Source organism: Lontra canadensis, unplaced genomic scaffold (genome assembly GCF_010015895.1).
Source record: "Lontra canadensis isolate GAN:19392208 unplaced genomic scaffold, GSC_riverotter_1.0 scaffold46, whole genome shotgun sequence".
NCBI classification, from domain to species: domain Eukaryota; kingdom Metazoa; phylum Chordata; class Mammalia; order Carnivora; family Mustelidae; genus Lontra; species Lontra canadensis.
The window spans coordinates 8,422,763-8,447,765 of record NW_022631040.1 but is presented as its reverse complement, the minus strand read 5'-3'; the positions used below and the strand labels follow the sequence as shown (position 1 = coordinate 8,447,765).

The 25,003-nt window shown below is 35.6% G+C and overlaps 1 protein-coding gene across 1 annotated transcript in view; it reads left to right on the top strand.

Annotated features, from left to right (window-relative positions):
• USH2A (usherin) overlaps positions 1-25,003 on the top strand; it is a 678,599-nt gene that overhangs the window by 369,751 nt on the left and 283,845 nt on the right. Inside the window, exon 37 of the mRNA XM_032872913.1 lies at positions 22,876-23,055. Coding sequence (XP_032728804.1) covers positions 22,876-23,055 — 180 coding nt within the window. The remainder of the gene's footprint in view (positions 1-22,875; positions 23,056-25,003) is intronic.

Here is a 25,003-nt window from a genome sequence, read left to right as displayed (position 1 = left end):
CTCATTACTTTTATTTTAAAGAACTCTCCTACCTATTTTCCTTATTTATTATCTTTCAAGCAATATCATTAAGTTGCTACTTCCAGAAGTCCTGATGCTATTTTTATAAAGACAAGATTGAATTTATAGGTTAACTTAGGTAGAATCAATATTTCTATGATGTTGGGCTTTTCTAATCAATAATATGTTTATACTTTCTATTCGTCTTCTGTGTCTCTCATTGAGGCTTAAAGTTTTCTTCATATAGGTCTTGTACATATTTGTTAAATTTATTTACTAATATTTTTAATTATATGTAATTTTATATACTTATAAATTATTTTAAATTTTATATACTTATGAATTATTTTAAATTTTATATATTTATGAATTATTTTAAACTTTATATACTTATGAATTATTTTAAACTTTATATACTTATGAATTATTTTAAACTTTATATACTTATAAATTATTTATATATAAATTATACACATATATGAATAATTAAATAATTTATAATAACTGCTTTTTTAAATGATACTTGCCATTTACCCTGAGATACCTGTCTTTAGAAAGCTTTCTAAAGAAAGCTTTCTAATATTCACTTTCAAATATTTATATCTAGTGGGTGATCTTTCACCAACTTGCAACAAGCATATGTGCCTTTTTTGTTACTAGGATTTTTTTGTCATTTTCCCTAAAGCACAGAAATTTTACCAGGTGGAAAATGGTAACCTGATTAATTAGGCTATCAACTAGTTTTTAATAAATCAAATATGAAGTCTATAAGATGGCGCCAAAGGTTGGACGTAAAGGTTCTCTTCTCCCAGAGATTTTGCAAAAAATTAAGACAGACAAACTAGTCAAATTGTTCTCAAGTGCATAAGGCAAGAGAAAAACCAGATGTTGGTGTAACAGTGGAGTAGAGATAACTGGGGGAAGATTTTGGAAACATTGGGTGGTACCCTTTGCTTCCATGATGGATTAGAACTTGAGTTTGAGGATTTAATGAGAGAATGACAGAATAAGCACAAACAAATGTAAATGGCAAAAATTAACAGATTGCCCAATCCACTCTGGGATGTATTAGAGTATTTTCGGCCTTTTCTTAATGTCGACCATAAAAGTGAGGATTAGCACTTAGTTCTGCGGGAGTCTACCTGATTTGAGACGTCCATTCAATTATGAGGAACATAGGGTGCAAATTAGATTATTCTAGGGTCTATAAATGCCATTTACTGACCACGAATAAATACTTTGCTCAGTGGCTCTCAAGAGTGCCTCATTCACCTTGCACAAGTGAACAGTGAACTCCAACACATCAGTTTACAACATCTTCAGGACTTTTTTTTCTCTTCACATATATAAATTAACTAAAAATTTCATTTATAATTAACTATAAAAGTTCCTTATGAAACATATTGAGTGTGGGATTCTTTTAAAATAGAAGAGGTGTGTAAATTGAGGATGAAAAATGAAAATGACTGACAGCACAGTAGTAGAAATATAGCTTATGTGACATTGTTTTTAAAATTATAAATTTTTTGGTTTAACTGGTAGGTGAAAATAACATGCGATGAGAATTTATGTTTATATAATTATTTTACAAAGTTTCAAAAAGATTTTCAACTACAAATACTGTAAAACTATCTAATGGTTCAGAAGGAAAAGAGGGAAAAAAAGAAAAAGAAAACCTGAGGTCCTGTAGAATATCTTCCCAGACGCCCCCCTCTTTACTACTAAACTACATTCTTTAGATTCATTACACTGTTCCTATTCTTAACAGACAATACCATGTCCTGCTCTTTATCTTAAGCAGTTATTGCAGAGCCCTCTCTGAGTAGTTTAATTCTTCATTATCCTCACTTTTGAATGAATCTGGAAGTGATCTTCCTTGCTTGATAACATGACAAATTGTTTTGTGTCTCAGTTTCTAAGGCAAAGCACCAGGGTGTGCTAATTGCTGAGTCCTTTGTGCACTGTTAACTCTCACCTGCCCTGAAAACCTGAATGGCAACTTAGTTTTTGTCTCTTAAGTGCCTCCTTCTCCTAATCCTCTATTTTGTGTTGTGGCATGGAATAAAAGTATTTGAGAAAGAGAGAATGTGGATTCTCTCCACATCTTCCCTCCCGGGGGGAGTGAGGGTGTCATGAAAATGACCCTTCAGCATTAGCAAAGGGAAATATCATTTTAGTAATAATAAATAAATAGATTTGATAAATGCATGCTGTTAAAATCGAGTCATTCTATTGATTCCTAATTTTTTTTTTCCTCAGTATAGAAACATACAAAGAATAGGTTTTAGGAGATTTTTTTTTTTTTTCCCCAGTGTGGATGTTTTCAACCAGGAAGGTATCTTAAAAAGAAAGAGTAGAAGAAAAGGTTAGGGAAGGGATGGGAAAGGAAGGAAGGAAGGGAGGAAGGGAAGGAGGGAGGGAGGGTAAGGGAGGGAGGAAGGAATGCAGAAGGAGGGGAAGAAAGAGAGAAAGAAAAAGAGAAAGGGAAGGAGAGCAAATAATGAAATTAGCATTACTCAGGTGCTCGCCTTTTTTTTTTTTTTTTTTTTTTTTTTTGCTTGAAAGAACAGATGGCCCTGAAAAAAATCATAATTAGTTTTGAAGACTTTTTAAAAAGGGAAATGGAAGTTTGGAAATAATATCACACCCATACACACACACACACACACACACACACACACACACACACACGGGTGTTATCTCTGGGTGGTTTAACTTCCTTTTTCCCCTTTTTACTTAATCAAGTTTTAAAATTCTTTATAATACATAAATATTATTTTTTGCAATAAATTTCTTTAAAAATGAACTAATAAAAGCAGAGGATTCCAAAGCATAGTCCTTTGGAGTAATCACAGCTGGTTCTGCCAGGAAGGAAGAAATCAGAAGGTGAGTCAGAAGCCCTAAGGTAGAAGCCTGTAGAAGGATAAAAGGGCTTGATGTAAATTTCAGGGATTATGCAGAACTCTTTTGGTGACGTGTATAATGTTCAATTTTCCTGGTCATGTTTTGCCTGGGTTTCTTTCTCCAGTAGTTGTCAGTGGTCATCACATAAACAAAACTACCGAGGATAGTGCAAAACAAATAAGGAAATGAAATAGGCTTGGTCAGAGATGCAAATGGGACTCTTTGTGACTGAGACCATAAAGACCATGTTAGGGAAGGACTGAGGAGTGGAAGGTACTGGGTTGTTGAAGTTAGAGGGTAGAGAGCAGGGGCCTGAAGTTTTCCCTCCCTGGTGACATCTGGAATTGAAGGTGGGGGGTAATTTAAAGACAGAATAGGATTTTTCTACGTGGAAAAACTAGAGAAATATAAATATGATTGCCCCCCCCATTCATTGTTCTCTGAGCGTAAACTTTTTTTCCTTTTATAAATGGGGTCAGTATCTCATTCCACTTTCAGTGTCAAGTAGTTTGCCTCTCAGCATATATTCCCAGCTAGAAACAAAAACAAGTAAAACGGAACCAAAACTTCTCCAGTGAACCAAGTACTGTTGGGTTTAAACCAGAGGATGCGTATTTGTAACCACCTTAAAATACCAACACCACCTTCTCCAGGAGTTGCCGGTCACCAGAAATAGTGCTTTAGATTGTCAGTACATTCAAACACTATTAATCTCTTTTAAAAAATAGAAAAATCTCAAAAAAAACCACAAAAACGCAGTCCATCTTTCAAGGTTACCTAGAGAAAGTCAGAGATTTTAGCATACTGTCTGATTCTCTGAATGCCTTTCTTCTCAGAATAAACTGTGTTTTATAAAAATTACAAGGGGTGGGGAGGCAGAGAAGCATTTGTTTTCTTGGGAAGGTAAGGAAAATAATGATATGTGGGAACCCCTCAGACTTCCAAGGAGTCTGCAGGAAGGCTAATGCTGTTAGGAAAGGGACAGCTTTGTTTTATAGTCCCTGATGTCGGGTTTTTAGTGTGGAGGGAAATGTGCACTTTCCGAGCTGTGCTTGCAAGCAATGCAGTATCTCTGACACGCCGCCCTCTGGGAAAACCCGCCAGTGGGGGAACGACTGCAGTGATGCAGTGCAGCTTGTAACTTGGAATCCCGTCGGAGAACTTTGTAGTTGCTTGTCAGTCAGTGGGAAGATAAAAGAGGCAGCTTCTTTTCAAGCAATTTGAATTCATTTCCCCGTAATGAGTTAGAGGGTCAGGCAGCAGGAGTGAGCTCGCCTGAGATCTTATAAAGTGTATTTTGTGGGAGGAAGAGAACAGCGGCGGAGCAAAGGGAACATAATGTCTGCCTAGTCGCTGAATAAGCAGACGAATGTGGCTGGTGGTTGGTCCACTTCTTTGCAGGACCGCTTACCTGCTTGCCCATATTTCCAGAAAGAAAGGTCAGGGGGAGTATGGCTGTAGCCCATTTTATTAAATAAATACCCAATACATGAAAATTGAAACTCAGCAAAAGTCTAAAGTAGCAGGTACTGGTGTTTCCTACATAAATACTCACGAAGCACAGACACATGAAAGGCATTATACTATGGTTTTTTCACATTAGGTGATTATTGACCATACGATTTCTTTGAGAGACACAGAAGAAATTAAATGAGTGTCATGTTAGGGAGTTCTTTAGCTATCGACCATAGCTGGGGACCTCTCTCCCTGACCATTTTAAATGTCTTAAAATCAACCCCAGATATATTAGGAATGACAGCTATGGAAAAAGCTGGTGCTCAAAGCAAGAATTAATGTGAAGACCAGTAAGAACACAGGGAAAACAGAGAAAATTACTTTCTCCCTATTTCTTTGGGAAGCAAATTTCTCCTTTTCAGAAAAGAAATCCCTGCTAATATACTTTTGCATAAAGTTCCAACATATTTCTAGAGATGTGAATGCACGCAAATAGAAACACATGAGAAATAAAAATGTATTTTACTCAGAGATAAAATCATTGCTGTTTTGTTGGTGAAAGTATGAATGGGCAATAATAAGATGTATGTCATTTCGAATGTTTGGCTATAGAATATATACCCCCTGAACGTATTGACACCTCTGATTGTATATCATGTCATGGCCAATAAAGCTATAGAAATATGTAATTAGGAGATATTCTTCCACAAGAATGGAGCTAAGCATTAATTTATCAAAATTACTTAACTCATCTGCTCTCAACACTCACACAGCAGCTTATTGAATTTGTGTCTCATATCTAATTGGCTATTTTCTTGACATAATGAACAAGTGCAAACTCTACGCTGTTGTGTCTGTTGAAGCGGCGACGTAATGATGAAAAAGGCAAATCCCAGCCCTGGGCTGCACAGCGGCGGGGACTGGAGTCCACAGAGGCAGGAGAGAACCAGGGGGTGCTGGTTCTCTGCTCTCACCACGGAAGCTCCTGTTTCAAACTCTGCTGGAGCATCTCTGCGTAGGAGTCTCTCCATTCTGCTACCTCGTAAAAGGAGACTATTCATCAGCAGATCACCACCCCCCGCCCCCAAATATTTTACTTTGGTTTGTGAAAGATTTTTGAATGGATTTTGTTTTTGTTTTAAACCAAATGGGAGGCTTCAAAGCATGTAGAAATGCTCAAACCATTTTTGAACTCACGCCGTGTCTGATTTGGGGGTTTCTAGTACACACAGTGAGGTTCACCGGATGGCTCCAGCCATGGAACAGATATGTAATGTTTTGAGGTGATATTGTATACCCCTAAAACACCTGTCAGCTATGGGGTTTTGTATGCTTTTTGTCATTGCAAGTTTTTCGTGTTTGTTGAATAAATTGCACGATTAGAGTTGGCTTCAGCTATTTCTAAACTGAAAATATACCCATTATACCTACTTACCTGGATATTGAATAAAGAGGCTGTTGATAGATAAGTGTCAGTTATCAATTAATATTAGGAGGAAATGGAAGAGTGGACTGTATAGAGAAACAGAAAAAAATCTCGCCCTGCCAGACCAGCCTCTGAGACAGAGTCTTACAGCTGAGCTGCTTCTGTCCTGGGTCACAGGACAGACCTATTTGATGGTGATGGGTTAGAGTGTTACAAGGATCACAAATCTTATGTTTGGCTCCTTAGAAAGTATTCTTAGGTGACTCTGTAATCATCATGCTGTATACTAAGAATAGCTCAGTGAGAACTAATATTTCCCAACTTTTTGCATGAAGTTATTAGCTCAATGAGTTACTTCACACTGCAAAAAAACAGAATCTAAGGTTGCTAGCAGACTATTTAAGGAAGTACAACAAGTTTATGCAGTTCTCTGAGAATTTGCTTTCTTTGTTTATAAATGAGGTTGCATGTAAATCTTGTTTTTTTTTTTTTTTTTTTTTTTTGTAGTCATACTCCTTTGGGGAGATATCAAAAGGACTTATATCTGAGGAGCACGTGTCTGAAATCCTAGAATTAAATTTGCATGTTTGTTCATTCATTCATTGATTTCTTCATGCCACAAACACGTATCTAGTTTTTATGGAGCAAGACAGAAATTGTGATAGGTACTAGGTTCTAGTGTGAACTAAGGAGACAAGGTCCTGCACTGAAAGGGGTTGTGGTTTACAAGGAGAGAGAAAAATTCACAAATAATCACATGAGTATAAAATTGCAAACTTTAGAAAACATTAAAGTAAAAGGGTATGTCACTAAGACTTTATTATTTTTGGCTATTGTTTTTTAAGATTTTTATTTATTTGACAGAGATCACAAGTAGGCAGAGAGGCAGGCAGGGGGGTGGGGGAGGAAGCAGGCTCTCTGCTGAGCAGAGAGCCTGATGCAGTCCCAATCCCAGGACCTTGAGACCATGACCTGAGCTGAAGGCAGAGGTTTAACCCACTGACCCACCCAGGCACCCCATGTCACTAAGATTTTAGAAGAGGGAACTTAGTATAAATTGGAGGAGAAGGAAAACCTTTTCAGCAAATGATATTTAGGGTAACATCTAAGTACTAACTCAGGAGAAGAATACAGGAAAGAGGGTTCCAGAGAAAATGGTATTTGTGAAAGATGCAGGGAAGGTAAAATTTTGGTGAGTTTGAGGAAATGAAAGAAGACCAGTGTTACTGGACAGAGTGAATGAGGAAGAGAATGTCATAAGACTGGTAAAAGCTAAGCAGGACCTACTTCATGAGGCATCCTGTAGGATATTCTAAGCATTTTTGCATAGAAATGCAATAATTACAAAGGATTATCAGTATTTTTTGAATTGTTATATAGGTGGATATTACTTAGTCACTGTAGTCTTAGATTAGAATATTTTATTCTCTTCAGCAATATTTTTGTCCAAATGATATTAATTATAAATGAGTTATATTTTCATTTGATTGGCATCCACTCTTTTTTCCTATGGGCATATACATATGTGTATATATATGTGTATGCATATACATAATATATTTGAGATCTTGCCACAAACACTTTATATCCTACTTAACTCATTTAACATTGTATCCATGAGTACTTCTATATCACACACAAAGCACCCAGAGAAAACATTTTCAATAGGTACATAATATCACTGGTATGGATATACCAGAATGTATTAGCCATTTCATTGTTATTGCATGTTTATTATTTTTACTATTAGAAAGAATATTTATTATTAATATATAATTCTATATGTATCATTACCATATATTGCTAAAAACGAATTGTTAAAAGTTGCTAATTTTTTTTTAAGATTTTATTTTTTTATTTATTTTGACAGAGAGAGATCACAAGTAGGCAGAGAGGCAGGCAGAGAGAGAAGGGGAAGCAAGCTCCCTGCTGAGCAGAGAGCCTGATGCAGTCCCGATCCCAGGACCCTGAGACCATGACCTGAGCTGAAGGCAGAGGCTTTAAACCACTGAGCCACCCAGGCACCCCTGATAATATTTTTTTAAGACTCTTAATAGGCGTTAAAAAAACGCTTTCAAGAAAAATCCTATTGGGACACCTGGGTGGCTCAGACAGTTAAGCATCTGCCTTAAGCTCCCATCATGACCTTAGAGTCCTGGGATCCAGCTCCACATCTAGCTCCCTACTCAAAGGAGAGCCTGCTTCTCTCTCTGCCTCTGCTGCTCCCTGTGCTTGTGCTCTCTCTCTCAAATAAATAAAGTCTTAAAAATATCATAACAATTTACATGTCCACTAGAGGTATACAAATATGTTTATCTTTCTGTAATTATACTAATTTGGTAACCGTGATAGGTTGCTTTAATTTGCATTTCTTTTATTCCTATTAAGATCAAGCATATTCCATATGCTTATTATTGTTTGTTTAGCTTTCTTATTTGTTCACACACTTTACTCAGGAGATTTTAGAGGTTTTTAAATTCATTTTTACTTGTGGAAGCTTTAATATTAAGAATAGTAATTATTAGTCATTAGAATGTCATTTTGTCTTTTTGGTGTGTTTATGTATTTTAGGGGCACCTGGGTGGTTCACTCAGTCGGGCATCCAACTCTTGATTTTAGCTCAGGTCATGATCTCAGGGTTGTGGGATCAAGCCCCACATAGGGCTCTGCACTCAATTTGGAGTCCTCTTGAGATTCTCTCCCTCTCTCTTTGCCCCTCTCCCTACTTTTGCTCTCACACTTTCTCTCTAAAATAAAAGTACTTAAAGAGACAGGAAATAGTGTTTTATATTTTTGATAATGAAATCTCTGCTTATTTTTATACAAATATTTTTCTCTATCCAGTGTTAAAACATTATGTTATTTAATTTTGTTAAATTTGTCAGAGATTTAAATTCATAGGTATGATGATGCTAATTTCTAGGCTATTTATTCCTTCTTTCATTTCTCTGTTTCTCTTTGAATCATCACTATGACAATTTAATCTTTCTTCTTTCAGTATTTTAGATATTTAGAAAATACCTTTGCATCTTATAGATACAGTTCCCATCTTCTCCCTGCAGCTTATTACTCATTTTTGTTAAAGGGTCTTAATTCTTACACATATATTTTTTCCAAATGAACACTAAATTGAGTTGAAAAAATGCCACTGATATTTTTAATGGGCTCATCTTTTTATAAATTCATGAGAAATTTACATCTTTTAATAGTTCTTATCCAGAAATGTGTTATGATTTCATTTATTTAGGTATTTTATATCTCACAATAAAACCCTGTCTGTCTTTTTTTTTTTTTTTTTTTTTCCATAAAGACCCTGTATTTCTTGTTAGGGTTATGTCCAGGTATTTTACTTTTTGGGGGATTAACTTTTTTGTGATTGTGCTTATTTATTTTTAATGTAATATTAGAAGAATCATTACTGGTATCACATCGATGTTTTAAAATATGCCATTTTCACCAATACTATTTGAAAGCATTTATAAATCTCTGAGTTCATTTTTCCAGCTCTAGTAAGACTAGAAGTAAGTAAGTAAGAAAATACAGAGGTCCTTATACTTATGGAACATTCTTTGAGTCCAGCCCATTCAGTTATGTGAATTTAGATGAATATAACACACTGACAGACAAGATGGATGCTTTTACTGTGAACAAAAAGTTTTTTTTAATTTAAGTTTCAATCACAAGTATAACCCATACAGCATGATGATTTCACATAAACCACAACCAAACTTTGACTAATTTTTTGTTCCCAGAAATTCTTTTGAGAAAACTAAAATAAGCTTGTCAAGCAAATATAAAAGGTATAACATATTTGTATCCATTCGTACCAATTGAGAAAACCAGCAGTTCCCTTTTTTGGAATTGTTAAATAGAAATAATTAGATAGGCACACAAAAAAATATGTAAAGTCATGTTCCTGGCAAAGTTTATTTACATAACAAAACTCGAAAGGGGTGTTCCTAAATGTTGAGCTATGTGGATTAACCACATTGTGGTGAATTCATTTTAAAATTTATGCAGATGTGCATTTATTGATAAATATGCAGTATTGCAGTGACAGAATAATATTATAAAATTCTAGAAGTGTAAAATGTAGTAATATATTTATATATGTATGTGTATGTAAAAATATGGAACGATACATACCAAAATACACCAAAACATTAACAAGGTGACAATAATTATCTTGAAATTTTCGGTAATTTTAGTTTTTCTCTTCATAGTGTCTGATGTAGTCTTAAAATTTATAATAAACATAGATTTCTTTTATAATCAGACAAAGAAGGAATGAATGAAGGCAAGAGAGAAAAAAAAAAGAGGTAGTTTGTAGCATGTATCATCTTAACAGCAAAACTATTAGAAGATTTTAGGAGACAATAGACCCTAAAACTCCAAATCTCAAGTGAACTTGGGAACAGAAGACTTGACTTCATTAAGTATGGGGAGTTAAACATCTTGGGCCTGGACTTCTTTCAAATGCCCAACCAATTGCAATTACTGTATATTATCTTCTTGCTTTTACTTGAGTCCCTTAAACTTAAAGTGATTCACTTTCCCTTTTCCCTAATAATTTATTCCTTTATGATAATAGAGTTTCTTAATATCTTTTTTGATTTGTTCTCTCTGTTTCCTGTCTAATGATTTACTCTGTATGGCAGATGTGCAAAAGTTACCATATTAGAAAAATTATTATGCTGTAATAATTATGGTACCATCAAACTGAATTAAATTATGCTTCATTGTAAATAGTAAAATGTATTAATTTTTTTAAAAGCCTTTTTATGCCAGAGAGGATAAATAAAGTTACCTTTATATACTTTCATTAAACACCATGACAGTACAAGCCACGTTGACAGAACTGACAACTAATCAACTCACTCCTTACAGCAGTCCCTTCCACATAGTTCTGGAATTAGCTTCCTCAGGACTATGAATTAAACGCAATGTATGTAACAGAATCTGTGCATTCTATGAATAAGAGTTTCACCTTCATTTTGTCTGAATATATATATGTAGGAAGATCTTGGAACAAAGTTTCCTTCCATCAATTTAAGATGAAAATGCACCTACATTTTAAGTGTGCATTCTTGTTTTCCCTTTGGCATATCACAATAGGGTTGTCAAATAGGCGTACAAAGTGAGCTACACATGTAATTTTGAATTTTTAATACATGTAAAAAAATAAAAAGGAAGAGCAGAAATTAACTTAGTAGTGTATCTTATTTGAATGAATGTACCCAAAATATTGTCAGTCTTAAAGTTAATAATGAGATTGCATGTTCTTTTTCTTATAATAAGTTTATGTGTATATTTTACACTTCAAGGACACTTCAGTGCAAATGATCATCTTGATCAGAAATATTTGATCTATATTTAGTTTTCAAAACAGTTTCAATTTAAAAAGTAGATTCCCATACCAACATAATTTAAAAATTTTCTAATAATTAAATCACCTAACAGTTTTTAATTTAACTGAACTAAAATTAAATAAAATTAGAAACTCAGCTCCCCAGACACACTAGCCACGTTTTGAGTGCTCAATAGCCACAGATGGATAGTGGCCATTGCCTGCGAGTGCTCAGGCTCAGAACATGTGCAAAAGATGTCAGCATATTTTGTAAAAAGTGAAAAGTTAAGTCAATGCCAGACTATAGGGAACATATTGTCTACTGGATTTCAGAGAATGTGAAGTAACTGATGTTTTTCCTCATTAAATCAACTGGTTGGCTGGTTGGCTGAATTGGTAATCAAACAGTTGCTCTGGGTCTTTGCAGAAATCATCTCATTTTCCTTTTTTTAGGTCCTTTAATATTTTCTAAGGCAAATATTTGTATGTGCCCCAATCATGCTGAAAGCTGTCTCCCCGGGATATTCCTGTTATCCTTGAGACAACCCTTGATTTAACTGATACATAGAAAATTTAGAGGAAAATAATGAGCATCTACATTAACAGAAGAAATTGAATGTAGCTATTGAGCTACCATGTTTTGCTCTTAACTTCTCAACCGTCTTATAAATCATGTAAATAAGTACAATAAACATTTATTGAGTGATTCCATAATACTTTGGATCTCCAGGTCCATCATTTGTGATGACACATAGAAGTTGGCCAAGGAAAGCTGTAAGTATGTCGTATGTCAAATAACGCCTTCCATCAAGTTTAGAGCACCATTTCTTTCTCAGCATTACAACTTAGTGTAATGGCACTTGGCAGTATTGGCATTTCTGATATGACTTCTTTTGGCTAGCTCAGCATTCTTAAAAAATAAATAGTTTTTTCACTCTGTGATTGAAAGGGTTAAATAGTACCAATTCATTACCACTCACAAAAGGATTTATTTTGTTCTCATAAATCAGTTTTATTCCACATTTTTATTATTCCCTTGGGTGAGCTACTCCAATTGAAATCAATACAAGTGCAAGTGACACAATCAATCTAGATATTTGATTATGGATTGGAGATCCCCAGGCTGGCTTTTTTAGCCAGTTTCTTTCTGATCGTCTCCCCCAAAGAACTGACTATTCTTATTGGCACCTATGACTTATGAACATGTTTAAAAAGCAGATAATAATTTTCATTTGTATACTGATGATGGAAGCCTGCAAAATGAGCAGAGATTAAAAGGTCAAGACTTAAAATATGTAACTACAGTGTTGCTAATAAGCTGTCCCAATTTTTCAGTATTTTTCTTAACATGAAGTTAGCTTTAAAATAACTTTATTCTTTCTTTAAAAAATACAAACTAATATAATTGGTGGCTGTAAACTGCATTCTTAGGCAGTGATTAACTACTTCTCATGATAGAGATGTTTTCACTCATTTATTGTAGAACTTAACTACACTAACTAGGTTAATAAGAAAACAGTTAAGGTGAATAAAATGCCTTTGAAGGGATTCAAGCTGGTTCTTTTCATTTCCATAATTATCCAGGCTGGAAAGCCACCATCGAGGGATTTAAAAGAGGAAAACAGTTCAACTTTAAATTAGAGAGCAAAATTGATTAAGTTGTTGCTCAAGAGGGCAACATTTATATATCAAACTCTCTCTGCTTTACAAACAAATTTATATCTTATGATCCTTTACACATTGAATGCTTATTTGGGGACTCATGGTACCACATTATAGTTCTCTTGCCTCTGACTCTAGCCACCTGTTCTTGGTTCTTAAGCCAAATTTTTGCAAAGGCACAATTATACCATTTTGTAACTCATTTTCGTATACTTAGAATAAGGCAATATTTGGTACACTTATCTGATTATTTCCTTAAAATAAATTCCAAGGCAATATTAACACTACATTTGCTCCTTTCAGCAAATATGTTAGCCTCATTTAGCCTTTTAATTGTTTTCACTGAGCTCTGTAGGAAAGAGGATGTTTTGTGTTTTTTCGCAAATTACCTCTGGAAGGCACATAAGTTTGAAAGTTTAAAAGAAGCCCTTTAGAAGCAGTTGAAACAGCAAACCCATCCTTCTTTCATCCCGAGTCTTTAATTATTCTTTAGTTACTCTTGTTAAGCCTTCAGAACAGCAGCTCTCCCTTCAGTCAAAGCCATGCACTTGGATTTCCACTTGCAAACTTCTTGGGCATGTGGAATTAGGGACTGTCTATAACAGATTTTCTTCCTGCTTTTTCTCCCTCCAGTAATTTGCATGTATAACTGCTGCATAATTAAAGATATTCACAGCATTGATGACAGAACAGTGCAGTGGCATAAGATAGGACTCTGTCAATACAGTGTTCTTTCCACATGCACTGTTCCATTCTTTAAAAAGAGTTTACTCAAGAAAATCAATCTAGAAATTGGCAGTGCCTCTCTTTGTACCGAAAGACAGCACATTTTTAAAGAGGTAGTCACTTTAATTGTTCAATGCAGAGGTAAAACTTTAAAGGGCCAGATAGTAAACGTTTTACACCTTGCAGGCACTAGGGCCTATGCCATAACTTCTCAGTTGCACAGTTATAGCATAACAATACTTAGAATATAAGTGTCTGTGTTCTAACAAAACTTTATTTATAAAAGCAGGAACCTGGCCAGATTTGACCTGTAGGCTGTAGTTTGCGGATCCCTGGTTTTATTATAATTTATTTATAAATTTAAATCCAATTTGTATATTTTCCTTGTTTATTTAACTCTTTCATAATGCTTTTGATTTTTAAAAATTATGTGTGCTAGCTTAAAATGTATATAATATAGAAAAATGACAATGAACCCCATTCCCTATAAATAACCTATGTCAACAAATGCAGAACATCATTTCCAACCTCTCTTAATTCATGAGTGGTTTCTTGGTAACAAACAACAGAAACAATTCTTGTTAATTAAGGCAAAAATGAATGATTATAAGAGAACTGAGCATTTAAAAAAGTTGTCAGGAAAGCTGGTGAGTAAGGCTTGTGTGGAGACCACAAATAGCTTGGCCCAGACAAGCTTGGCCTCCAGATGTCCCTGACTTGCCCTCACCCCCACCCCCTCCTAACCCTCCCACACTCCCGGAGCAGCACTGGACAATTCTGCCCTACTTCTGCATTCTCAACAATTCTAGAGACATCTAGAGGAATCCCTGGTTGACTTGAGTTAGCTGCATTCCCTCCAGTTTTGTAGTCCCCAGGTGGCAGCATCTAATGGGCAGCCCTGTAGTCAGTGTCCACATGACCTCCAGCTATCCTTTCATTTAAAAAAAAAAAAAACCTAATTATATTCCTTATTATTTTCTTTGTATATATCTATCATCTCATTCATTGTTATTATCTCTTGATTTTTTCTCTTATGCATTGATTATGATTATCTCAGGGCTTTCCATCATGCCATTGATTTAAATTTTATCTGTTTCTATTGTGTTCCTTACTTTTTCTAACTTTATTAAATATTTAATGGGTTTGTTTGTTTTTTTTTTTTTTTCTAATTTTCAATTTGTTTCTCTGGCTTTGCAACATTCTTTTTCATTGTATGGGGAATATGTGTCATTTTTCTCCCCCACAACCATGTGATTACTTCGTCTTTTTATGTTGGGATCTTTTCTTTTCTTTTGTCTATATGTTTGCATGTTCATTATGTTCTTCCCTTAAAATTTATTTTGCTTCTGCCTTGTATGGGCAGCTCTGTCCAGACTTTGCTTTTGTTCTGAACATGGCCACTTCTTTTCCTTTCTGGTGATAGTTAGCCTTCCCTCAACCTAAGCTTTGAGAACTGGGTGTTGTGATTAATATCCTTGTCTGTAATCTTGGGGTGGGGACAGGAGGAAATGGGAGCAGATTCAAGGATATGGAGACATTCATTGGGCTGAATTCTAGGGGATCTAGTTTCTCGGTCTCCTCCGAAATCCCATCAAATGTGTCCTGTAGCAGTCTCCACTCCATTTATTCACATACATATCCCAGTCCTAGTAACACCAGCTTCTTCCCCCAACTCAACACAGTGTTCGGTAGAGTGGCCGTTCTTCCTATTTCTACTGACTCTACTCCATTCATTTCCCTTCATATTGAAGAAGATTAGTAAGAGTTCCAAGGATTTTGCTTGGTTTTTATTCCTTACTCTAGGAGCAGAGTTAGGAACTATGTTATGCTGAGCGTAAATGTACCATATCTTTCTTTTGTTGTGAGGTTTCAAAATTAATGTCATTAATTTGTTCCTTTTCCTTTATACATTTACTCTAGGATTTTCAGCTGTCCTTGTTAATCTTATTATTTTTGTTCTCCTAGTTTTCTTCCATTTTAGAAGGCATTTTAGAAAGATAATTCTGTCATACTAATTTATCCATTCTTCTCCATAAAGCATAAACTTTTGTAAGTACACCATTTATTCCTAATTCTCTTCTCAGTAAGGTGATTCATTTCCACAGTTTGGAAACTGTAATGCACAGACTCTAAAATAGCATAGGATTATCCCAACCTCTTGGTACTAGCACTTGTGTAATCTATTCCCCTAGCATGTGGTCAAAACCTGTGACTTGTCCATAACCAAAAGACTGTGGCAGAGAAGGGAGGATGTTAGTTCTATGACAACATTACATAAGATTGTAACCCATCTTGCTGGGAGTCTAGCTCCCTTGCTGGCTTTAATAAAGCAGGCAGCCATGTTGGGGAGACCAATGAGAAAGAAATGGGGGCAATTTCTACACAAAAGCCAGCTGGCAACTGAGGGCCAATAACCTGCAGGAAACTGAGGCACTCAGTTCCAATAGCCTGAAAAGAACAAAATGCTGTCAGAAACTACCTGAGTTGGAGGTGATCCTTCCCCGGACGAACCTTGAAATGGCACTTTGGTCCCAGCCAGCACCTTGACTGCAACCTTTAAAGATCCTGAGCACAAGACCCAGTTAAGCATGCTCCCACCCCTGGCCCACAGGAAGTATGAGATAAGAAATACATGTTGTTTTGAGCGGCTTAGCTTGTGATAATGTCATCACACGATAATAGATAACTAGTACGGGAACACAGAACTATGTGACTGCAGAAGATAAAGCAGGCAGAAGTCACCACAGAAGATGATATAATTCTCATCCAAAATGGATGTTCTCCTTTAATGGAGAATCTATCTCAAGTGTATGTAGCTAGGTAACTAAAAAGAAAATTGTAAGCATTTCATTAAGAATTGGTGATAAGGTGCTCAGGGATCCATAACGATTGCTGAACTACGCATTTGATCACAGTAGTACTAGAAGTTCAGTATGGCCCATGTGTTTAGTAAGGTTCTGCTAGAATTCCAAAAGGAAACAGCAGCTTCTGTCAGTCAGTCATGTTCATGTCCAAAATTTACTCTGGAAGCTGCAAATCACCTTCTATGGTAGCATATTTTCCCAAATAGCTCTTGGCTGATTGAAGATGATGGCAATAGTTTGTTCATTTGGAAAACTAATACTTTGTCCAATTGGGGAAAATATTAATCAAAGTACAAAAAAAAAAAAAAACCCAAAACCCTGACTTTTCAGAGTATAACATAGTTGATGAAAATGAACCATACTTCCCTAAGTTACCACAATCATAACAAACCTCTTACTCTTGAGAAATTTATCTGCACGTACACACACATGTACACACATAGTTCTTTTCTGATATTAATAAAATGAAATCCATTTAGGAAAACCTGACAATGACTTATAAAACAAAATTGATGAAAAGAAACCATGCTCCAAAGGACTTTTTTAAATGATATTTTAAATATTTGGAAGAGTAATTATACATTAGAGATAGTCTTTCCCACACATTAAAAATAAAAACAAAGGAGTGCCTGGGTGGCTCAGTTGTTAGGCGTCTGCCTTCAGCTCAGGTCGTGATCCCAGAGTTCTGGGATCGAACCCCGCATCAGGTTCCCTGCTCTCCGGGAAGCCTGCTTCTCCCTCTCCCACTCTCCCTGCTTGTGTTCCCTCTCTCACTGTCTCTTTCTGTGTCAAATAAATAAATAAAGTTGTTTTAAAAACAAAAAGAACAAGACAAAACAAAAAATCCTCAGTATTTACGGAGCTCTTCTTGTTCCTGCACAAGCAAAGACTCAGGGCAGAGGTTTCTGAAGCATCTTTTGGTGAGTTGTTGAAACATTCTCTGGATTTATTCCCTGAACTACAATTGTCATTCTAGCAGAGTGACCACTCTTAAGAGGATTCAGAGAAGTACAGCTTTTACTAGATGACAACTAATTAAAAATCACATTAGAGTAATTACAATAATGGTAAGAAATATGATGCATTAATAGAGCACTGTCCTTCCCAGGGCTCTGAGTCGCTCACAGGTTACCCATTTCTTTCTCTTTCAAAACGTTCTGTGGAGAAGACAGCTACGTCGGTATACATCTATAAATATTTTCTATGTTGGCAACAATTTAAGGCCAGGAATAGATCCCTTTAACCATATGTTAACTTAAAAAGGAACAAATGCCCAGTGCTATTCGGACCTCTGCCAAGATGCTATCTATGATCATAATGGAGTTTGGAGGATGCACTTGCCTTTTGGGTAAAATAATTTGAAATAATAACTTCAGAAAGAATAAACAAAAGTAACTTAAATATTAATGCATGCTATAGAGTGACCTAGAATTATTAGTTCACATTAAAGGCCTTATTCACCACTTTGCCCAGATCTGCGGTTTGTCATTCTATGTCTTTTGATTTGGGGATTGGCAGAATTCTGTGATAATGAGACAGAGCCGAACAACACTAAAATTGAGACCTCAATATCAGGGAAATATCGCATTTTCTTTTTACAGCAAGAAGTGGGGAAATTAGTTAACACCTTTCCTACCTTCAGGTGTAATTGGATTCAGAAAAAGGCTAACTTAAAGCAGGACCAGGGCTGACATGGAAAATCCTCACAAGGTAACAAGAATCAGTTTGGTTTGTTCGCTGTCATTTCTCATTATAATCTTTGTCATGAGAATGGATTCATGTTGTGCCATTTTCTGTTCTTGTTACAATCTTTGTCACATGAATAAGATATCAGGATGTTAATGCCTGGCATACAGACTTCTGTGTGTGATGATACTGTACAAGACTACGCTGACCTTTGCAATATTATGTATTCTGATTGGTTGTTCATTTCACCTCTTTCCCACAAGTTAATAAGGCTGTAAAAAGGAGAGAACCGAAATGGCCAGCCAGTCAAATTATAGAATATTGAAAAGGTCAGAGCAGTACAGCACAGAGGAAAAAAAAATTATGGAATATATGGTGCATTAAAATTCTTGTGACAATGATTATAACAAGAATTGGAAAGGATACCCATTTATGTTGTATCAATCTGGAGAACCCCATAGGACGATATTCCTGAGACAGCAATCATTTACGCCTCCCTGGATCATACGTGTCTATTTACGCTGGTTTTTGCTTAAAAAAAATAAATAATTATACGGAAAATATCCTACTATTCAACAAATAACATTAAATGTAAGATTTTAGCCTTAAAAAAATGGGCATGATTGCTATTAACATTTTTTGGGTAAGATTTCATATCCGCAGCTAAGAAAATGTTTTTTACAATTAAGGTCTGTTGGGTATAGATTTATGTTGGCTGTTTCTCAATTTAACACTTTTCTCTTCAAAATAAAGTAGAAAAGTAGGCCTGAATGACTTAACTTCTTAGAAAATCCTTTAGGATGTAGAGTGTCCTGAGGGAGCATCTAGGAGTTTATTTGAAAATTTTAGGAATCTAACCAAAACTACTTATTGTTTTTTGCTTGTGAGGCATGATGTTGGACAATATACAAAGGATCTCTCCTTCCCCTGTATCTGCAGTGGTGAGATTGAAAGGGAGAGAGAGAAGTACTTATCAGAAATACTGAAGTGATTTTTCTCAGGTGTGCAAAATGACTACTCATTTTAAAAATTATTTTTATAAATACTTAACTATTTCTTATGAAATAATTTACTAGATTTTTTTAGTTTGTAAAGGTAGATCTGGTTGAAGAATCCACTTTATATGTTCTGAAGATGCATTATTTCACAAATAAAGATTTTATAGCCCAAAGCTACAGTCTAAAGGCATCATCAACAAGGATGTCAAAAGTGACCTAAGTATTTTGGGAAACAGACAAGATGAATTTGGATCATTACTTTAAAGACTAGCTTGAACGTAGATTAAATAATCCTAAAATGAGTTTTTCTGCATGCTTAAGAACAATCACCAGTGATTCCTGGGCCCTGCCTTCGAACAGTCTCATTTGGTAGGTCTGGAGTGGAACTCAGCTCTGTGGATGTTGATGAAGTATTCCCAGGTGACTCTGATGTAGGTGGCCCCTGGAACACTAGTGTGATGACCTCGTCTGCAGAGTGCTTAGTGTGACCCCCAGGTTAAAGCCCAGTGGTGCAGACCGCACCTGAAGAGGTGGATGAGGGGAACTTGACTTCAGACTTAGTGCCTGGTGGCAGGGTGACAGCGAGTTGTGGTTCCAGGGCCTTCACCGTCCACTTATACTTACAAATAGGGTCAGCGCTAAGGGAGACCAGACAGAAATGGCCACCTATGATAGGAAATGCTTATCATTTTAGCATTTTCTAGCTTGATTCTTGAAGCTGAACCAACGGGGCTGCATTTTCCAGCCGACTGAAAACAAAGTTTATGCAGCGAAAAGCAGTAAAGGGAGACCCTCTCAAGAGTGGGGAGGCAGGGTGGCAGAGGGGATCTGAGGACTTGAATTTTAAGAATTTTCCCCCAGGATCACAGAACTCAAACCAGTCCAGTTCAAAGGAAGAAAGAGAAGAATAAAGTGGAGACAGAGACAAAATCTGTGGATCCGGTTTTGGTTTTAAATCTGGGGATTTGTGAGCTCGCCGAGGGTTGAAATCCTGACGGTTGCTCCAGGCTTATGAATGGAGCTGCATGTGAGCGGGGTAAGGGAGCACTGGACTCACTCAGCTGTGTGGTTCCTGGAGATACACAAGTTCTTTTTTGAGCTGAACAAAATGGTTATGTAATTGCATACTTCTCATAATTATTGAGTAATTATGTACTTCTTATAATTACTGAGTAATCATTGTTCTATAACTAGAACTTAATGTTACAACTAATTGTATAATTACCATGTATTAATGTTATCTGAGAAACTTAGAATAGAGTGGTATTTAATATATTTGCCCTGCCATGCCATTTTCAAAGATAGCAAAATTGTTTGTTTTACAGCTAGAAATTTGCTTCAGAAACAAACAAAATATAAGGGAAAAAAACTCTTACCAATACTATAATCTTAGATGTTAACTCTTTGTTCTTACATTTGCACCTGGCTTGAAATTTTATAAAATCGTGTTCTCCTGGCTTAATTTTAGAATTCTCATTGTTATTTTGTAGTCTTCAATTTTTTGTAAGGTATGTGCTGTTATACTACTTCAGAGGCAATTAGGCATCTACCTGGGTCTTTCAGGATAAAGCTGACCTTTTTGAAATTTTACAATTGGGTATGTGACAACAGCAGCAATTGTTTCAGCTATAACTGAAAATTCTCCCAAGGAGTTAGACATTATGGGACTTGAGGTCTTCAAATGTGGATAATGTAATTTTTCTTCAACAGTGCTTACAATGGATTCATAGTAAATCTGAACCAGGTTTCTTGAGTTCAGGAGCGACGTCTTGTACATCTTGAGCGTATTGTTATCAGAACCTAGCAAAGCCTGCTCTCTGCATGCAGTTGGAGTCAATAATCTGTCTAATCAGGTTGACTAGTTACAAAGAACCTGTGAGAGCTAATAAAGTGTCATTTGGAAATGTCTTTTCAAGGCAACTTTTCAGGTTTCAGAACTTCTTGTTGGTATGTGCTCCACATAGATCTATCTGTGGTATCTATTTCCATTTTAGGAACTTAAAACAATTCTTAAGCAGTGAACATATCTTTATCTTATTTTATTAAAACTGAATAGAAATTATTATCCTCATGTTTTAGCCCATAAGTACATTTATTCCCTTGGGAATAAACCACCCCGTTGTGCCAATTTCAAGTTCAGAGCAATAAATTCTTGCATGACACTAGGGATTTCTTCTGGTCATGGGAAACATTTAACTTACACCTGTGTATTTTGCAGCAATAATTTTTTTTCAGCTACATCCTTCTTCCCAAAACTATTTTAAGTATCTTTTAAAGTTTTTTGTGTATTTTTAAAGTTTTTGTCTGCCTTACCCACATTTCATGAAAATGCTCATAACTAGATGTGAGATCCTCTTTCACGTCATTTGATTCCTTATTAATTATAGAGTTTGATGTATAACATGATTGGACAATGACCTAGGGGTAGCAGATGTGATTAATGTTGTTTTGTTCATTGAAAAACATTGAATTTTGATTCATATACATTGTTGGGTGGGAGAGAGGGAAAATGTAATAGAAGACTAATTGCTACAGAGGAAGTAAAATACAGAGTGTAGAATTCTTTATCACTTGCTAGTTGTAAATGTTTGTTTTGTATGTATTAGTTTGTTTATAAATGTTTTGTTTGTAATGTATCAGTTGTACTATAGCAAGAACAGTTACACTTCTTAGTTGCTGTAGATGAATACCTATTATATGCTGGGTAATGTAAAGAAATGATGTCATTTAATCTTCATAGTAACATTGCAATCAAAGTATTATCATTCCCCACTCTCAGATGAAAAACATGAGATTCAGACATACTGAATAACTTAGCAAAGAGCACATTCCTCAAGAATGATAAGGATAGGCTCAAATGCAGAACTTTCTAACAATCAAATGCATGTACTTTTCTTTGCACCATATTCTGCTATAAAACCGTGTCCAAAATATGGTATTTTTGATAACTATTACAACTATTCTGTTTATCATACAGTGCAAGATCATTATTGGTATGTGGCCATATTTTAATTTTTTCACATTTAACCAGTAAAGATTGTATCATTATCTGGAAATCTTGCAAATATGCTTTCCCCTTAAAGTCCAGCACCATCTGTGTTTTTTATTCATTTGCCTATGTTTGTAGAATCTGTGTGGGGGAAATTAAAGGGACATACAATAAATAAATAATAAATTTTTTTGTTTTGGCAAAGAAAAAAGGCTATTTGAGGTAAATAGAACTATTGTTAACAACTCCTGTGTTTTAGGCATAATGATAACTAAATTTTACTAAATTTCAGCAATATTCTGAAAAATTTGCCTCATAAATATACTATTTATATCCAGAACCATTCTAGATGGCGAGGAAAGAGTGTGATTTCCTCCAGTCTGCATATCGTATAAAATCCAAGAATGGGGGTGCCTGGGTGGCTTAGATAGTTAAGTGTCTTGCCTTCTGCTCAGGTCACAATCCCAGGGTCTTGGGATCAAGCCCCATGTCTGGATCTGAGCTCAGGGGGGACTCTCCTTGAGGATTCTCTCTCTCTCTCCCTCTGCTCCTTCCCCCACTCATGTGTTTTCTCTCTCTCAAATAAATAAATATAATCTTAAAAAAAAATCCAAGGGTGGGGGAAGAAAACCCTCAAACAATTGTAAATAATCCATCATGGAATCAATTACTGTGTCTGTGTCTGAGTTGTCCTTGCATGCATGATACTTGTGAACAGCTGCACGCCATCTTAGAATAACAGTTCAGTTATTTTGATCACGGATGAATGAATGAACTCTTAAATATACACTAATTTTCATAATTTTCCTTTTTACCAGCAGTTAATAACTACACTCTTCTGAATGGCACACAAGTCATGCACCGCAGTGAAGAGACCAACGTTTGGGTACTCATTGAGGGGCTGGTTCCTTTTACTAACTATACTGTGCAAGTGAATGCTTCAAATAGCCAAGGCAGCTTGATGAGTGACCCCTTAACCCTGGCAATGCCACCCGGGGGTAAGTCCATGAACAACATTGGCTACATAGATTTATATAACTGCTCTACTATAAGTCTCCCCTGAGTGCTTCATTATTGTGAAAATTAATTTTTTTTTTAGAACTTAGAGGCTCAATTGTATTTCTGGTTGTTTGGGTTATTGTTTTGTTTGACTGAGACCCTCTTACTGATTTTTTTTGTTCTGTTGAGACTGCTTTCATCTTGCACTGTGTGTATGTACGGGTATATATCATACATATGTATCTCTTGCTTTGCATGTGTGTGCAGCAAATGGAAAGGGAAAGCTATTCACACCACTGGAAAAGCACCTTTAACTTCCACGCCCTAATGATTAGAGTTCAATAGTATCACTTTTATACGGGAAATGTGATAAAAATCCAGATACTTTTATTTTAACTATCTGTATAAATAACTGATTTAACTTATTTAGAATTATTATGTTGATCTGCAGTCACCTCCACCCTTATTTTAACCAATTGTGTGACTAACTGCTAAGAAGAAAACTCCCTGTTAGATTGGTAAGGACAGCCCTTGAACAAAGCATGCCTCAAAATAATAAGAGCGTGATTCTCAACTGGGTGTTCAGGAATGTCTGTTCTCTGAAAATACAAAAGACAAAGGACTCTAAAACATCCGACTGTAGCTCAGCTTCAAAAACCAGTGTCTCTGGACTAAGGGAGAATGTCGCTATGTCGTTAAGCAGCAGGACTGGATAAATACCTCTCCCATCACAAAGGGTTTAAGAGCAGCAAAAGCCTCCTCAGGAGAGGACAATGAAGAGTTAATTTGTAGTTTGTATAGAACGCTTCTCTCAAGGAAAGATTTAATACCTGCTCTATCATTAAAACCACTCACTGTTATCTACCTTTCGTGACATTATAAGACTTAATGAATAGATGTTTACCAAAACACCTGAAACTCTAAATGGCAGAAGCCACATTGTTTAAGAATGCTTGGAAGAGACAGAGCTGAACGACTCACTGTCACATTTCATAAACCAATAAAAAATTTTTTTTTTTTTTTTAAAAAGGACATTGGATTTAGATAGGGGCTTGTTTAAGAATTGAGACCAAAAAACCAAAACAAAACAAAATCAAGAAAAGAAACCTTAGGCATTCATATCTTCATTTTTTAATTTAACCCAACATACTGGAAAGGATAGAACATTTAATGACTCTATACCTTAGTATATAATAACCTTTATTCAGACTTAGAAATTAAACAGTAATTAGTGCCTTAATGGAGATTTTTAAATTACATAGCAATACCTTCTTAACAGGATATGTGGGAATTTAATGAGTTATAGATTCCTTTTATGGCATTCATACTGATTTAGATGGTTTGTAATTTACAGCAAGTTAAATCATATTCATAAAATAGGACCAATTTAATTCATTGTTCATGCACTTAGGAATGCCTAATAATTTAGAGTAAATATCTCTGGGTGCATGTTTATATACAATTCACTTAAACATAGCAAGCTTCTCATGCTAACTCAGTATACAATCTGTGCCTGTATCTGTCAGTGGTTAGTAGAAGAGTTAATATTATGCAAACAGGAAGAAACTAAAATTTTCTTTCCAGCCATACAGTTGAACTGAAGTCAACTGCTGAGTTTACTTTTATGTCTACTCTGTGGATGCTTATTCATGCTATTATCATGCCTTCTGCAGGCTCATAGTCTCTGGGCATGATGTAATTATTGACTTTCTCAACTCAGAAATCCAGAATTTGGGAGATGGCCCTTCACCAAAAGAGGAAGCAAAATGTCTTTAAAGACATTGATTTGCTCAAGTTTATTGTAGCCATTAAGACATACTTTTTTTTTTTATCATTAGATTGTTGTTGATTACAATTAGGAAACTTATAGCTTTGAAATTATCTTTTTTATGACCTTGTGGCAGTTTAAAGGTGACACCTCATTGATTAAATAGGTTTTAGTTCATG